Source organism: Anopheles maculipalpis, chromosome 3RL, assembly GCF_943734695.1.
Source record: "Anopheles maculipalpis chromosome 3RL, idAnoMacuDA_375_x, whole genome shotgun sequence".
Lineage (NCBI taxonomy): Eukaryota > Metazoa > Arthropoda > Insecta > Diptera > Culicidae > Anopheles > Anopheles maculipalpis.
The window spans coordinates 42,879,018-42,894,834 of NC_064872.1; the positions used below are offsets into that span (position 1 = coordinate 42,879,018).

The 15,817-nt window shown below is 40.5% G+C and overlaps 4 protein-coding genes across 4 annotated transcripts in view; 1 reads left to right on the forward strand and 3 right to left on the reverse strand.

The window, feature by feature from the left end:
- Window positions 1-15,817, reverse strand: part of LOC126564696 (rab GDP dissociation inhibitor alpha) — a 442,469-nt gene that overhangs the window by 263,648 nt on the left and 163,004 nt on the right. The gene's annotated exons all lie outside the window — the stretch shown is intronic.
- Window positions 1,463-2,150, reverse strand: LOC126565415 (probable DNA replication complex GINS protein PSF2). Its single transcript, XM_050222591.1, has 2 exons — window positions 1,906-2,150; window positions 1,463-1,838 (listed from the first exon to the last, which is right to left on the reverse strand). The coding sequence occupies exons 1-2, from the start codon at window positions 2,148-2,150 to the stop codon at window positions 1,463-1,465; spliced, it is 621 nt and encodes a 206-aa protein (XP_050078548.1).
- LOC126565422 (RWD domain-containing protein 4) lies at window positions 2,316-3,158 on the forward strand. The gene is made up of 3 exons (XM_050222602.1): window positions 2,316-2,500; window positions 2,573-2,679; window positions 2,754-3,158. Exons 1-3 carry the CDS (start codon window positions 2,393-2,395, stop codon window positions 3,151-3,153), a joined length of 615 nt encoding a protein of 204 aa, XP_050078559.1. The 5' UTR covers window positions 2,316-2,392; the 3' UTR covers window positions 3,154-3,158.
- LOC126564752 (RUS family member 1) lies at window positions 4,567-6,341 on the reverse strand. The gene is made up of 5 exons (XM_050221852.1): window positions 6,275-6,341; window positions 5,990-6,172; window positions 5,759-5,897; window positions 5,292-5,603; window positions 4,567-5,229 (listed from the first exon to the last, which is right to left on the reverse strand). Exons 1-5 carry the CDS (start codon window positions 6,339-6,341, stop codon window positions 4,677-4,679), a joined length of 1,254 nt encoding a protein of 417 aa, XP_050077809.1. The 3' UTR covers window positions 4,567-4,676.

A 15,817-nucleotide genomic window follows, 5' to 3' on the forward strand; every position in this document is an offset into this window, starting at 1 on the left:
ATTCGACAGAAATTAAAGAACAGAATGCATCCACGGTCTATTTGCAATTGGCCCCTAACCGAATGCAAACTTCTTCTGTATGATTGTGGAACTCCACAAGAAGCTTGAAGTATTTTACTATCCATTTGAAAAATTATATTTAATGATTCAAAAGTTTCATTACATGAATCAAACCTCCGTAAATTAACAGACTGCCAGAAGGACTTGAAAAGAGAAATTCAGTCAGGAAAGGATGAAGCAAAGTGAAAGGGAAATCAAACAAATGATACAATCAATCAAATAGCGGAAACCAGGACAAGTGTGCCATCTATTATTTGTGCAGTCAAAATTTAATTAGACGACCATTTGAACATACATAATTGTTTGTACCTATGGCTAGATTTTATTTACAATTAATAATGACGGTACAGTGCCGCATTGTCGACCTGTGCGAAGATATAGTATACCGAATTTCATGAATAATATAATAAAATTTTATTATCTTTTTTCTACTGATGAACAAAACTGCGTATTATCTTATACTATTGAAGAGCTTCGTATTATCTTATGAGAAATAAGCTCTCAAAACAAGAGGGAACAAAATAATAAAAAAAAAACCTGTGATAAAATCAAGACAAAGAGACAACAACGAAGGCAGCATAAAAAATAATTATATTTTCGCGGGAAATTCGAATTTTGAAAATAAAATAATTTTTGGGGCAAAAGTTTGGGGCAAGTTTGTCACAAATTTTTCGCGGATTTTATTGAGGGTTGAACTATAAAAAACGTAAAAAAAATTGTTCACAACTCTGGATTGGAATTCGCAACCCGATCGATCGCACTACAGATTGAATGCCATAATCAGATTCAAATACTAGAATCCCAGCGAGACATAAAAAATCATCGCATTTTTAACCATTATTAAAACTTTCGTAAAGCAGTTGTTTTGCATTTTTCCTAGAACTGCTTAAAAGTTGAAAAAATAAGTGTAAAATGACAATGAAAGCTATTTCATTCTTTTTTTTCAAACCTAGTATAAATAAGTTACAGCATAAATTGCTCAACGTGGAACACCTACCCCAATTTACGCTCTGTGCCTGGTACCTATCGGATCAAACCAAGTGCAGGGATAATAGATCATTGAGTTATAGTAAGATATAATAACATTGAGTTATAATAAGATTTAAGGATGTAATCAGATCGGTTTATGCTAAAAGTTGTATACAGTGCATATTATTATATTTTATGCAGAAAAAGTGTTTAGTAGTAATGCCAAGAACTATGAAGTAATCCTAAATAATAAATTCATGCAGCTTACGGCCTGACATATCTTCTTTCCTTATTTACACTGTGACAAAACATTTATCAAATTGTTGTGAACCCTCTTCCGACACACCAACCTTTTTCATGCATGTTGAACGTTTGCACAGAACAGACAACATTAAAATCTGTTTCACTCATAGCTGCATCAGCAGGAAACGGCTCACCATAGGCTGGAGGATGTTCCTGATGTTCCAAAACTGGTGCTACTGCCTAAAGTGAACGATTGGCTGGTGGTATTCGCCGACCGGATCACCTTGTGCGTTTGCTCTATCCGTCCCAAAAAATCCATTACATGCGGAAGCAACGGTTGTATCGTATGAAGCTCTAGTACGGTAACATTCTCCAAATTTACCGTGTGTGATTCTTCGCTTTTGATGAAATTTTCTACCGTCGTACGCAGCTTTGCACAACGCACATCGTAGATATCTTTGATGAGTGTTTTGATAACATCGGACGAAGGAACGTCTTCCGGTGCAGTGCTAAGGATGAGTTTAGCTTCCACCATGTAGTTACGACTGGGCATTTTAGTAAAGGCACTAAAAGTTAAATGAATACCTATGAGTTGACTGTTCACACACGGATCCTGAGCAGAACCTGCATTACCTGACACGTTTCTCGGTTTCTTTGATATCTTCCAGTAGATCGATGTCCATCCAGTTAGGTGCTACAATGCGACACTTTTGCTGCTGCCGAAGATGGATCCCTAACCACAGCGGAACGTAGAGCGGTGTGCCTCCCCGAAATGGTTCGATAGTGCCCGATATGAGATAGATCGAGTCATGATTGAAATTGGGTATCACACTTATTAATGAATTTTCACCGATAAATTCCAACTCTGCCGGCTCCATTTGTCTTGCAGGCACGCAACAAACAACCGATTGCAATCGAAAAGAAAATTGCGCGCTTTTATGACATTTGGATCATATGTCAAATCGTATGTCATTCAACTGGGCTGTCGGACTTGTTGACAGCTGATTAGCTTACGAACGTAAATAAACAGTGGCCGCCCGCCCGTGTGCCACTTGTTGTTTTTCGTGTTCGGATCATAATTTTAAAACACATTTCGCTATTTTAGCAGCCGTGTGTAGAAATGTCCGAGACAAAAGAACTCCAGAATGACGAAAGGGAAGCGCTCGTTTCGATATACGAAGGCGACAGTGCCTTCAAGCAGGTGAACTCTGAGACGTATCAGTACAAAGTGCGTAACACCCGTAGCTTCGAGATTCCTCGGAACAAACGCATGACTACTTGAGTTTTCCTTTCATTTCAGTACGGAGAGGAAGGCAATAAATCGTTTCTACTGGAAATATGTTGGACGGAAAATTACCCAAACGAACATCCCACCTTCAACCTGGAAACCTTTTACAATAGGAATCTGTGAGTATAAGGATTGAAGAATCCAATTACTAATTAATTAAAGGAATTACTAAGGAATTACATTTGTCGACCAGATCTCGCGCGGTGAAAGACAGCATCACCAAAATTTTGCAGGAAGAAGCCGAACAATGGATTGGCTGCGGGATGACCTATACATTATTTGAGTGCCTGAAGGATAAACTGGATGAGCTGTTGACGGACGAAAACTGCAATGCGAGTGATGGTCAACAAATGGTCATCGGTACGGCGGACAACGTTCCACTGGCCGTCGAACAAAGCAACAGCGATTCGGACGACGATGGTGGTACTAACGAAGGAAAGGATGGAAAGAAGGAATCAAAACGGGAACATTTGACCAAAGCCCAAAAACGGAAACAGTGGGACCGTGTAGATAGTAAAGGAAATCGACAGCGTGGCTGGAACTGGGTTGATATTATCAAACATTTATCGCAAACGGGTGGAAAGCCGGAATAGTATGAACAGAGCAAACAGTTTGACAGGTTTACACCAACTCAACGATCGGAAATGTAGGCAAAAATGAAGCGAATAAAAATTTAATACAAAACCTTCCGGCAAACCTTATATCGCCGCCAAAGAAAACGAGTTCGTTCAAAGTTGGAAAAGTTTTTTTTATTAGAATCATGACCTAAACTTCTGGTGGCATTTCGTGCGATTGGTTAAATCTACTACGTATATGCACCGAAGGATATAAATTCTACGTTCAAACTGCAACGTAAGCTAACTATTTGTTGCTACACGATTCAAAGTTTTGCGAACCAAAAATGCACACAAACGTTAACGAAAAACAGTATTCTCCGGTACGTTGCGTACCAAGCGGTAAGCGATTGGTAATGTAAAGCTGCTACAAGAAAATTCAAACGCAAAATTGGAATTATTTATATCAATTGAGCTAACTTTTATCACAGCAGTGAAGCATACATGCAGTGTGTAGACGGTTTGGATTTTAGGACTCGTTTCTCTGCTGCTTTGTATCGTACTTGTTAAAACTTTTTAAAAATTGTGCCACCAAAAAGCCTAATGCATAAAACCGTGCCATTTCCCTACTATCGTACTTTCGAGTTGTGAAGTAATGTAACAATATTTTTTGTAACATATCATTTAGGAATGCGTCATGTGTTATGCAGTACTTGTTTAAAACCTGATAAAGTGTGTATTTTTTCGGTGGTTCCTAACTTACTAGTGTTTGCATTTTGCAGCCAAAACGTGCTTTTGCATAAGAAAATTGTTTTCACCACGGCGCGCATAAGCAAATTAGTAAAAAAAAAAAATTATAAATTTGATGCAAAAATACTTCTTTATCAGTTGATATGACTAAAATTCCTGACACACGGTTACTCGTTGCTTGAAATGGAGGTTAAAACCTGCTTCTCAGCTATGCTATTTTTGCATTAAAACGGCTCGATTTGAATTGTAGAATTATGTTTATGTATCTCTAAAACTGATCTCCCTCACTAAAGACGAACTATTCTATCATTTGCGCGTGTTTCTTCTACTACGGTTATATGATTTTCGCACTTTTGCATAAAATCGTTTCCTTGCTTCTGAATGTCTCCGTAAAAGTTTTTAACCGTGTAGCATGCGAGTTACGATTGCCGATGTGCTTACATATTTTGGTCCTAAAAACGTGCGTGTGCATGTGTCGTTGAGACATGTACTCTCACTACTATCTTCGTCTATCTTCCGACTAGAACAAAACTATTCGTTGTTGTCTTTTGTTGCTTTTGTGTGTGTTGTGTTCGTTGTGTTTGTGCCCTGCTGGTTCCGTTTTACTTCTCTTTGGCACTCGGCTTATGGTCCTTTCTGGGAGGATTTGGTGGTGGTAATGGAGGACATACGTTTCAATGAGTGCCATAGTAAAGTGACAGCAGGCTAAGGTAAACGGAACAATATAACCTCGTCTATGAATAGCGGTAATCTACACGGTATGCTGCCGGATATAGATAACCGGACGGGTAGGTACGATACAGTTCGGTGGTCTATATCCTCCAGTCGAGCCGATACTCATCGGTTTTGAGCAAATGTGCTTGAACGTTCCAGCCTTCGCACTGAGCCAGATTGAGGAATTCGTTCCATTTGTTCTGTATTTCCCAGTAACGATCGCGCAACTGGCTCTTGTCTTGCAGATAGGAAGCAACGTAAAAGTAGGATTTTATAATGTCCAGTGGCTTTACCGTAAAGTGTAGATACACACCGACATAGTGGCGTGTTTCGGCCAGCAGAAACTTTTCTCGCGAATCGAAGCATGCGATCAGATTTTCCAAATCGTAACAATTGCGATAAAACTCGGTAAGCTCTCGCACGGAGCAACCGATCTTGACCCGTGCCGTTAGGGAGACCGTTTGACCAACGGTCACTCTTTCTAGCTTGTTCACTTGCTGGGGAGAGAGCATCATGCCTGACTTGAAGTATTCTTCCAGCGCGATTAGGTAGCGAGCTTCATTGAACGTCCGTAGACAAACTGCCTTCACGGCCTTTATGTTGGCATAAATGTGCACCAGCGTCACGAAGGCAAATAAACCATATAAAACTCTACAAAACAAAATGGAATTATTATATAGGCAACCGGTTTCGTCAACACACCAAAAACTTACTTTTGATTTTGCAGGTACGAGAGAAGGAAAAGTCCCACAAAGGAGGCGATTAAATTGACACAAGTTTCCTGGGCGCTATCTTTCGACGCCACGTCCGCCAAATTGCCACGAATCGCGTGGTGCTGTGTTAGTGCAGACCTCGTCGCTCCACCTGCCACACCGACTATTGCTTTCATCGTAGTTGTTGCGCACAGAATGTATGTAGCCGCTTTGGGATAGTACGGCAGCACGAATAGATCAATACCCATCGCTACATCATTCAGTATGTCCGCGCGGATGCGCCACTTTTTTGAATCGATATCCAATTCCGAACTGTACCGGGGAGTGCAAATGAAGTGTATAAATAGTCACGAAACGTAACTTTCGCACGAGAATAATGCTTTCGTGTGAACTATCAAATTTTGAGTGACATTGACACTCCTCTGAGCATTGAAATAGAAAAAGGGCATGGAAAATCGAATCCTTACCCTTTCCACCACGCGAACAATATTCTTCCCAAATGTCCTGTGCCATCCTTGAGCACCCATGTAACGGTTGCCGAAAGTGGGTTGACTGCATCGCTACCGACACCGACTCCTTTGAGAATTGCATGTGTCGTTAAAGTTCCTATTTTGCATAATCCCAAAACAGTACAAAAAAAAAAAAAAGCAGAGGTATATATTGTGAAATGCAACGTGTGTATGTATCTACTAAATTACCGCTTATCGTGCTGCAGAACGCCTGCAACGTGTCCCACTTTTGGTAAGACAGATAATCACTGCTCACACTGTCCGGATATCCAACGGGCAGGAATAGGTGCTGGAAAAAGCGTCTGATGCTAAACCGATTGCGTATCGATGGTCGTTCTCCTTTAACCGTTACCCTCACAACAGTATCTTGATCTAAGCACGAGGGTGGAAGCAAAAACGAGCACATTTTTAATAAATAATGAAGCAAGTTATGGAGGCTGCTGGAGAATGCCAGCAAAACGCAGCTTCACTTACGATCCGGAGTGACGTAGAGAATTTCCTCTCCATTTGAACAATATTGTTCACGGAAGTGAATTTTCATGCTGGCAGCAAACACAATTCACGAATGCAACCAAAACTTAAACTAATCGCTGTACACGAATCAAAACCAAGGATCAATTCAGGATTAAATTTTCCTGCAGCAGCACAACACAGTTGGATCCATTTGTTGTTGTTTTTTTTTCCTACTGTTTCGCTTGACAACCACAAGCGACAATGTGCGATCACCCAGTCATTTGCGTTTGACAGTTGAACGAATATAATTTGATATGTGCAATGTATTGTATTGAAAATAAAGCAATAAGCAGCAAATCTACATGTAAAACAAGTATTTACAGAAATCTTCATAATTAGGTTACAATAAGTATCGATTGTATCAATAACGAGTTGAATTGTTGGGTCAATGAAGATTTGTGTAACATTTTGACATACAGAGGGCGCCACAAGTTTCAGGAGCTAGCAACTCGTTCTCAATAATCTGATTCAAATTTCGGTGGTTTCCTACCAATTTCCTACAGAAACCAGGACACAATAGGACCGACTAGCTTATTCCATTCGGTCCTTTTCCCCGTAGTAATAACTGGCTATTCGGAATTGTGGTTTAAATATATTTATTAAGCCATTATCAGGCCACAAGACCTTTAATCCGCCCTACTCACACTTCCATCTTATCTACCGAATCAATTCAACTAGCCACCGACGAAGGACGCCGCAACGAAAAACTAACACGGCATCTACAGAACCCCTCACATACAGCCCCTAGACGACATCCCACCCTCTCCTGAAACCGTTTTATGTTGGATTTCGGGTTATTCCGGAATTCACGGAAACGGGAAATGCGACTTGCCAACGAAGGTTATACTACACACCGAGTCCCCTGTCAAGTATACATAAACTTCGGAACCATTTTATTACCCGAAAAAACAACAGCAGAATAAACTCATCCGTTTCCTTCGTAGTCTGCACATATCAGCTATCGTTGTAGTTTAAAGTTAAGCCATATCTGCAATAATTTGTAACTCTACATGTAACGATATACCGGAAAGCGGCGATTGTAGTCTTAAGGACCCAAAGCGTCTTTAAAAAAACCCTATTAGATCGTTAAGCCAACAAAAACGGATCAACTCCAGATTTAAATATATAAAAATAAATTAAATATAGTATAAAATAAATCATTTATACTACACACTACGCTTGGCTCATATGTATCATACGTACATGGTACATATGGATGGTAACATAGCGTAATTTAGCGAATGAATTTGAACTTTTATTCTTAGAAAATGATTGTGAAATATGCCTGTCTGCCTTGCGAAATTTTGATACTCGATATAAAAACGATGTAATATATAGTGCTGTAATAAACATTGGATTAACGAACAGAAATCGCGTTACCAAGTGAAAAAGCCCAAACATCAGTATTGTTATTACCTAACTCGTATTATCATTAGTTTAATTTTTACAATTTTGTATGAAACCAGACAACCAGTACTGGTACTGCGGCTGGTAGCAACCTTTTACCTTTATAGCCTCGTCGATAGAGTGAGAATTCTACAGCTTATGTAAGTGCAATAGAAAAAAAAACAATCATGGCAGCAACGCGCCATGATAGCGAGTTCTTGCGAAGAAAAAAGGATGCTCCTTCAAAGGAAATACCGACCCAGCATGAGGCACATGTCCCCTACTGCGGTTTAAAGCAATAATTCAATGGCAAGAATTCGCTATTGACACCATTATTTGTTTTCCTCGTTTTGAGCTTCGTTTTCCATCGCGCTTTATCCTTCTGCAGTTCAACATAGGCAGAGGGATCATCGATATGCAAACCATTTTATTTGCAGCCGATTAAAATCGCCAAACAGAGGTACGATTAGAATTTGCGCAAGCACTCAAGACCAATTGCACAGTGTGAAGTATCTGGGCAATCGGAAAACGTTAGCTTGGGTGCATGATTTATGGTGAAGTTGAGTGAAAGCAATGAATCCGCCAGAAAGGATGCTAACAATATTACACGACGTAATAGGAGATTTATTTAGTGATCAATGGGCCGAAGAATGGGAGGTGATCGGGACGGACATCGCGACTATCTGCGGTTTGTCTCTTTTTGAAGGGGGTCTCCCGGAGTGCTGCAGTTGCTACCATCGGTGATAGCGCGTTTGGAAGTTGTTTGTTGGATTCAGATTTCCACGCCACAGGCCATTGACTTTTCTTATCGGCAGTATCAACGAAATGGGAATAGTAAAAGCAGTAAGGGACTAGCATTTGCGGTTTGTTTAGTCTAAATCGAGTGTAAACCAATTTGTTTTGCACCGGATTTTAGATAAAACAGTCCTGACATAGACATTTTGTCACAATAGTTCCTTTTAAAAGTGAAGAAAAAAAGATTCAGTTACTAACTGTACTGGCTTTTCCCAGTAGGTTTATCATTTCACATCGAGCCCACTGAAACTGAGATCTGGTTTCCGGTTTTAACAAGGGTGTGCTAGGAAAAAATGAAAGCAATCCACCCACCATCATCGGCGACATTGGAACAAAGACCATGGCGCCTCTGTTTGGAATAGTTGAAGTAATAATAGGTATAACAAAAACAGCAAAAGAAACAAAGTTCACGTATTTATTTTTTTTCCCCGATGGTATTCGCACCAGGCCAGCGTAGTTGGCGCAAATCATCAGTATACTAGCCAACAGCAAGCAGCCAGCAGTCGTCCTACGCAGGAGCGACTTGTCCAATTTATGGCATATGTGTTCAACAGCACTCTCCACGCATTTGCTCACCCGTCCGCACGGGCTTTGGGATTAGATCGCAGGAGGAAGAAACCGGATAATGCTTTTGCTGTGCACCCGGTCTCCCGAACAATGTAAGTGCCGGTGGGCAAAGTAATTGCGGAAAGATCACCAAACTGCTAGGTGCTGTTGGCGGAGGGATATGATTAATCATACGTTTTGATTCGGCCCTACTTTGGACGATGTCAAGGTCCCGGACTGTTGGTCGTTCTTGTCGTCATCTTCATCGTGAGGCACCCAGCAGTAAGAGCTGCAGAGCGACACATCCTACGACTAAATTTTGCTGCGTGAAAATGGTATGAAGTCCCGAGCTTATGGAGTGCACCAACAGTACCATGTAGGCATTTCTATTGCGCGTGACTAAATATTAGATAATCGTCTCATGGCTTAACGATTTGAACAGCTCACGAAGCAGCTAAAAGTGTACAACTATCACGAATGTTGTAAAAATAGAGAGGTTTGTAAAATGTATGTTTAACGAATTCAAATGTTTAAAGACGTTGCTTTTTTGTAGCATGAACAAGATAATAAAGATAAACTAAAGGTGTCAGGACAAAAAACTGTAACTTTCCATTCCCATCTGAACGAAAAACTTGGTCATTTCTTTTGCTTATGAAAAATCATTAAAATAATGTTATTATTATCGATTAAGCGTAGAAATGCTAAATTTAAAAAGCAAAGGATTTCCTTATTCTGTACTGAAACTGCTTGATCGAAATGGAATTTAAAATAAAATATTAGAGTTAAAATGGTTTAGTGAATGTAACGTCTCTTAAACAACCCTTTCCTAACCGTCACTATACATATGACGGACTTCCTACTTAATTAAGTCAAGGTTGATTAAAAATTTCCACAGGGGTCTTTATGTAGTAGTATCGAAAAGGAATGAATCAATGAGACCTTTATTCAGAATCTATCAAAACTATCAATTGAACCGATGAAACGGTTTTTGGTTTCGCTTTTAAATATAATTTATTTAAACAAACAATTTTACGCATATTTTGTTCATAACATTTCGTTTATACAGTCAATAAAAACATTACCACACTTTGAACAAGGCTTGAAAGATACAAACAATTCAATCCATTGTTCAAAAGTGGCACCCAATTCGATGCAATATAAGTACCTCCAACGCATCGCCCGAAGGCACTGGAAAAACCTCACACACAAAAAGCTGATTTAATACACATTGACCGTACTGTCCACCTTTAAGGCCATACAAAACATACCATTACGATCCTTCGAAAAAGGAATCACTGCGCCTTCGTTACGGGGTGTCGAACATTTTCGGAGCTTTCGAAGTGGACTATTGGTTAGTGTGGTTTCCGTGCCATAGCGTCATAATGGCTTCGTAAGGGAAAAGAAGCACTGTTGGAAAGGTCAACGGACAGTCGGTGTTAGGTCTTTATAAGCTTTAGTGTGTGTGTGTGTCTGCATGTCGCGTACAAAACCACACGCGGCCAGATGTTCGACAATGACTCAAGAGTTGCTGGCAGTGCTGGTAAGTTGTCCGCCCGTTAGCCGAAAGTGGAGTTTGAAGCAAATCGGCGAAGAAGTTGTTTCGATAGCGTGGAGCTAGATTTCCGAAAATGGAGAACATTCGTGGGTGGACCCGAGAGGATCGGTCGCTCAAAAAACGGAAGATCCGGAATTGTTGTCTGCGAGTGTGTTGTGTGATGTGTGTGACGGCTTTCGAATGTGGTCCATTAGCCACGGTAGCATTGATTGGCTAGTGACCACTGGCTCTAGAGGAAGTTGAACCTTTTTTCTTTGCGTCGCATTGCGAAATCTTGGCTACCCACTTGGATTTAAATGAACAACAAAAGTAAATAGAGGATTATTTTGTGGGCGGTTATTTTATGCATACAGCACATAGTAAATAGTGTCGACTTTGATGATGCATAATTGCATTTCTGGACAGAATAGCCAACGAAATCAATCCAGGAGGAGGTGGCAAGAGAATAATCAATATTGACAAAAGTTTAAGATGCCTGCAGCGGTGTGTTTGCGGACATTTTCAAACGTCGTATCGTTCTCCCATTATATGATGTTGTAATTCCAATCGCTCCCACTAGAATTCGTTGAACGTGGCTTTAGCCGGGAAGATAGCTTTTCTGAATAACTCGCAACGGGGAGCATTCACCGTACACAGTCGTCTGAGTGCTAGCACAACACCAGCCCAATGCATCAAAACCTCGGCCATTGAGTAAGAACACTCTCCCTCCCCGGGGCCATGCGTGTCACCGGCACGGGACATCAGTTTGCCGCCTGGCGGCGGTTTAAATTGTAGTAGAACAACATTTTACAATTATCGAATGTTTTAATTGAAAGCAGTACTGAGTCGATTGGCGCCAGAAGGCGTATGTCGCTGTGGTTGTAATGGCGTTTAATGGGCTATTCTGCCGCACCCTCGAGGTTCAGAAATGCGCTCCCAATAATGGACCAGCAGTTCACCAACTTTAGCACCTTTAATGGAACTCATCTATTGAATACACGGATCCAGAAACTCATGCAAAAACCACAGCCACAGACGGATGGGATAGCGAGTTAAATGTTGCTAGAGTTTTGTTTCTCGAGTTGAGAGTGCCTCCCAGTACCCTATCCGCTTCAACTCTGCATCCAACGGACTAATTATGCTATCATCTGTACAAGTGTAATTGCACTGCTTTCATTCTTCCACAAACAGGAGGCTTATGTTCATCGCGAAACCGGACTTACCGTCCAGAAATGTAATTACTTCATTCGAACCGGCCAAGAATCGACCCATCACGATAATCTGCGTGACGCAGAAGATGCATAATTGAATAAACAGCCCTAGGATAATCTAAATGTCTGTCGGTCTCCCACGATGCGTCTGCGGCTCGTTTTAGGAAGGGGTTGAGTTTGGAAATTTTTTCCTTTGTTTAATCAAAAGGGTGCTCATTAAAATGTTAGTAATTGTGTTTGATAATACATGTTGACCAAATTAGTTCAGTTTGTAAATATTATTTATTTTTCTAAGGTCCTTTCTGATCATATTGAGTTATAAAAACTGGTGTAATTTTTTATGTGGTTTAATATACAAAATATTACCATGAGTAGACACATCTTGAAGTCTTATATACGAAAATATACGAAAGTTTAAAGAGTTTCTACCTTCAGATGCATTTATCGTAAATTATCTCGATTATTTCATGTTGCGTAACATGATTTATTTCGATAAGTTCAGTTGTGTATGCATGGACCAGTGCCATAAAAGGACAAAGACCTTGGCAAACCAATCTTTCTGTGCTTTTGAATGAAGTCATCAATGCATTGTGTTTCATATGTATAGTTTTTGAATAAATAGCAATGAGTTTATGGACCGATGATTATACGTATAATGTTTGAGGTATAGATCGATATTTTCTTAAAAATTATGAAAAAAAATACTAAAAGTTTCGAAGTTTTAAATAAAAAAATATAATTTTGACAAAAAATAAAAAACCATGTGAAAGTGACCAGATTGAAATAACGATCTTCAAATAGAAATCTTTCCAAAAAATAGATTCGGTGGCCTAATTAACCATACGAGGCAACAGGATACGATCGCACGAACGTTTGTTCGTAGCTTTAGCTGTGGCTGAGTTTAATCCAACCACAAACACAAACACAACAACACACGACCGTGGTGCATGATGTCACCTTCGTGTGCAAGTTTTATGAACCGATCCCGACATACCTACATAAGCCCTCTTTCAGATTATAAATTAAGCTGCTGTTGGTGCGTACACCAACCTTATGTAAATTTCAAACAGCGCCCTACCTCTCGCACCACATTGCAATTGGTGTGGGACCGTAAGGTTAAGAACAGAAATAATAAAGTGTACAATTTGGCCACCAAGTGGTGGGGATGAAGAGTCGAAAGAAAAATGAAAAATAAAATTAATTCAAAAAGGCTCTTTTTCATTATTTTATTCGTCTGCGCTGACTCACGCATCCGAGGTGAATTTGCGGCTGAAGCAACACACAAGGCTGCCCGGTCGGCTTGTGCATCAGAGAGGTCCAATGCATACGCTTGTTAATTCATGATGCATAGACGGAAGGCGGAAAGGAAATGGACAATGCATTGTGAAGTTTTTGCAGTGCGTTTGTGCAGAAAAGCTACTGCAGCTTTTCATTACATCCGTGCAGAATGTTCTTTGCGGCGGTCTACCGGAGAGTGGTCTGGTGGCGATCGGGCAATCAAATGTATCCTGGAAAGTCTAGCCAGAAAACAATGTTGTGCCGGGATCGTGTTTCGGATTGTTGATCGTGTAGGTGGACAACTGCCTTAGCGACGACGACAGAGTAATACTCGTTTGTTACTTATCAGCTTGGTCTGAACAAAAAGCCTTGACTGGCCGTAACTTTGTTATAATAGGGGTCGGATAGCTTCCGACCCACAAGCGAGCGACGTCAGATTTTCTTCCTTTCGGCATTGAACGGCAATTGTTAGTATCAAGAAGCTGTCAACTGTAGAATCGTTAGCAAGCGTTCGATGAGATCATAATTGGCTGTGTGTGAGCCTTACCCTTTTGCCCATTTGCTCGATTCCAGGTGATCTATCAATCATGCCAAAGACGTAGTGACTGCACACGGAGTGAATAAATCTTAAACAATACTAGAAAAAAAAAAACAAAAGCAAAACATTTTTAAAGATCATCTTCAGTAAGCGCGAGTGATCTCACTTCGGGAGTTTCAGTCCGTACCATTTAATCCGGTGAAGCACATTTTTGACAAAATAAAATCAATGCTTGCACCTACGCCACACACTTTAATTTGTCTATTGATGATGGGGGTTCCGTTTGGAGACATTGGGTAATTCACACCACGCTGAAACATTACGAAATCGGGCACTCTGCAATGTCAACGTCCTCTCCGCTAACGACGGTTGATGTAGATTAATTCGAATTGTCCAATTTTGAACTGAATCTTTGACTGCAAAACACCATTTCAAGACGCTGACGCGTAAGAGTGTCTTTAAATTGCTTTCGATTGTGAAATGATGTATATTTCAGCTGCCATGTAAAGGTGGGGCGTAGGCGTTCATTGGTGATTAAGAATCCAAGGGTAGTGATCTATAATGTCTGCTTAAATCTATCTTTGGCTTTAGAGCCTGACGGACCGGGTTTGAGAAGACAACTGCGCCGATCTTCACATGGTAGGACCGGGTTCCAAATCCCATTTCTACCGTTCCCCCGTAGCGAGGACTGAATATCCAACTACGTGGTATCAGCAAGTCTATTAAGCCCTTAGATGCCCGGCGTAACCTAAAAAATCGTTAAGTCAAGAAGAAGAGGAATCAAAACAGTAAATAAAGAACCGAAACATTTGAAGCATATTTAGTATCTGCACGTAAGAAAGAGTTTCTCCTGTGCTTTGTATGCAGGGAATGGAATAAGTTATCATTAGGAAGTTTTAAGAAAAAATGATAAGCGTGCTGTGAAACTAACTGTACGTTACATTAGATTTTTTTTTCCTGTTTTACTATTTTTTCTGCTAAAAATGCATTTATTTTGCTCCTGAGACTTAACTGCAATCGGTAAAATGATTCATTACTAGGGAAATAATTCACCCCTATCGCATGCATTATCGTTGCAAGGTCCCGCGCGGTTCGTAAAGTCTGTAGGCAATTTTAATATCAAACACCAGTGTATAAATACATCGGAGATGTTTTATCTTCCCGTCGTACAATCACACGCCAAAGCCGCTAATGAAGAAAGGCAAATTTATTTCACCCATTAATGCACACAAATTAAATGTTTACTCGTGGAATGCAGCAGCGGTGGTGTGGTTGTGTAAAAACCGTGCCAAACGCTCAAACATGACGATCGTCGTACAAACTATTCGCATATCTATCCACGTTCCATGCCCAAAGTTCTTTGCAAAAGGGCTAACGCGGCAGTAGCGACCGGTACTGTATGCATGAAGTTGAAAAACAAATGAGCCGACATTTGACTAGTGACACCGGGTGACGGTTGGCATGATGTAACAAGTTCCGATACCCATCGGATGTTTGGCAAGGCATAGAATGATGAGCCAGTTACAGCACCAGCATCTTACGACTGCTTCCGTTTCGCGGCTGCGTGCGGATGAATGGAATGTTTCGCGCTCGTCTCGAGGAGTCGAGGACACATGTTTATTAAATTTGCTTGATTTGTGGCTCAGCAGTATTTGTAGAAGGTTGTCATCAATGCTGCGGGCCGGTTTGGTGGGACACAGCTGTGATAACTTTGCTGATAGATGCACCACAAAATTGACATTGATGATGAGCATGCGAATGGTGTGTGTTGTGTGTGTGTGTGTTAACTGCTACAAAGTAAGAATAAGCTGACCATCGTTATTTGCTCGTTTGTGCGTTTGAGGCCATTCTGTTTTAGAAAGATAAGCGTGTCTTTACAAGGGATTAGCTCGAAAATAAAAATAGAACGTGAAGATGGGTGTATTAAACGATGCTGTTCGCGTATGCAAGCTACAAGAACAAAGCATCAAATACATTTTTCTAGTAAATCCGAGCTATTAATGCAATTATTCAGCATAACCGCATGCCGGGCTAGTATCCCGTTAGAAAATTCCCTGGGTACGATATGTAGCTTTTTCTGTACTTTTCCCACTTTCTCGTTTCAGCACTCTGTTTCTGCAGCCGGGTGTAATGATGTGATACGTTTTTTTTTTTGTTGTGTTTTGTTTGTATTTTCCTGTTACCTTACCCTGCATGGTTCAACATGGTTCAACACT

Excerpts from the sequence above, each read along its gene's own strand:
- LOC126565415 (XM_050222591.1), bottom strand. The coding sequence starts at position 2,150 with ATGGAGCCGGCAGAGTTGGAATTTATCGGTGAAAATTCATTAATAAGT. Across the intron at positions 1,839-1,905 it reads GAAACCGAGAAACGTGTCAG|TGCCTTTACTAAAATGCCCA; the intron begins GTAATGCAGGTT and ends TTTAACTTTTAG.
- LOC126565422 (XM_050222602.1), top strand. The coding sequence starts at position 2,393 with ATGTCCGAGACAAAAGAACTCCAGAATGACGAAAGGGAAGCGCTCGTT. Across the intron at positions 2,501-2,572 it reads CTGAGACGTATCAGTACAAA|TACGGAGAGGAAGGCAATAA; the intron begins GTGCGTAACACC and ends CTTTCATTTCAG. Across the intron at positions 2,680-2,753 it reads ACCTTTTACAATAGGAATCT|ATCTCGCGCGGTGAAAGACA; the intron begins GTGAGTATAAGG and ends TTTGTCGACCAG.
- LOC126564752 (XM_050221852.1), bottom strand. The coding sequence starts at position 6,341 with ATGAAAATTCACTTCCGTGAACAATATTGTTCAAATGGAGAGGAAATT. Across the intron at positions 6,173-6,274 it reads TCTCTACGTCACTCCGGATC|ATCAAGATACTGTTGTGAGG; the intron begins GTAAGTGAAGCT and ends CCTCGTGCTTAG. Across the intron at positions 5,604-5,758 it reads TTGTTCGCGTGGTGGAAAGG|TTCGGAATTGGATATCGATT; the intron begins GTAAGGATTCGA and ends TCCCCGGTACAG.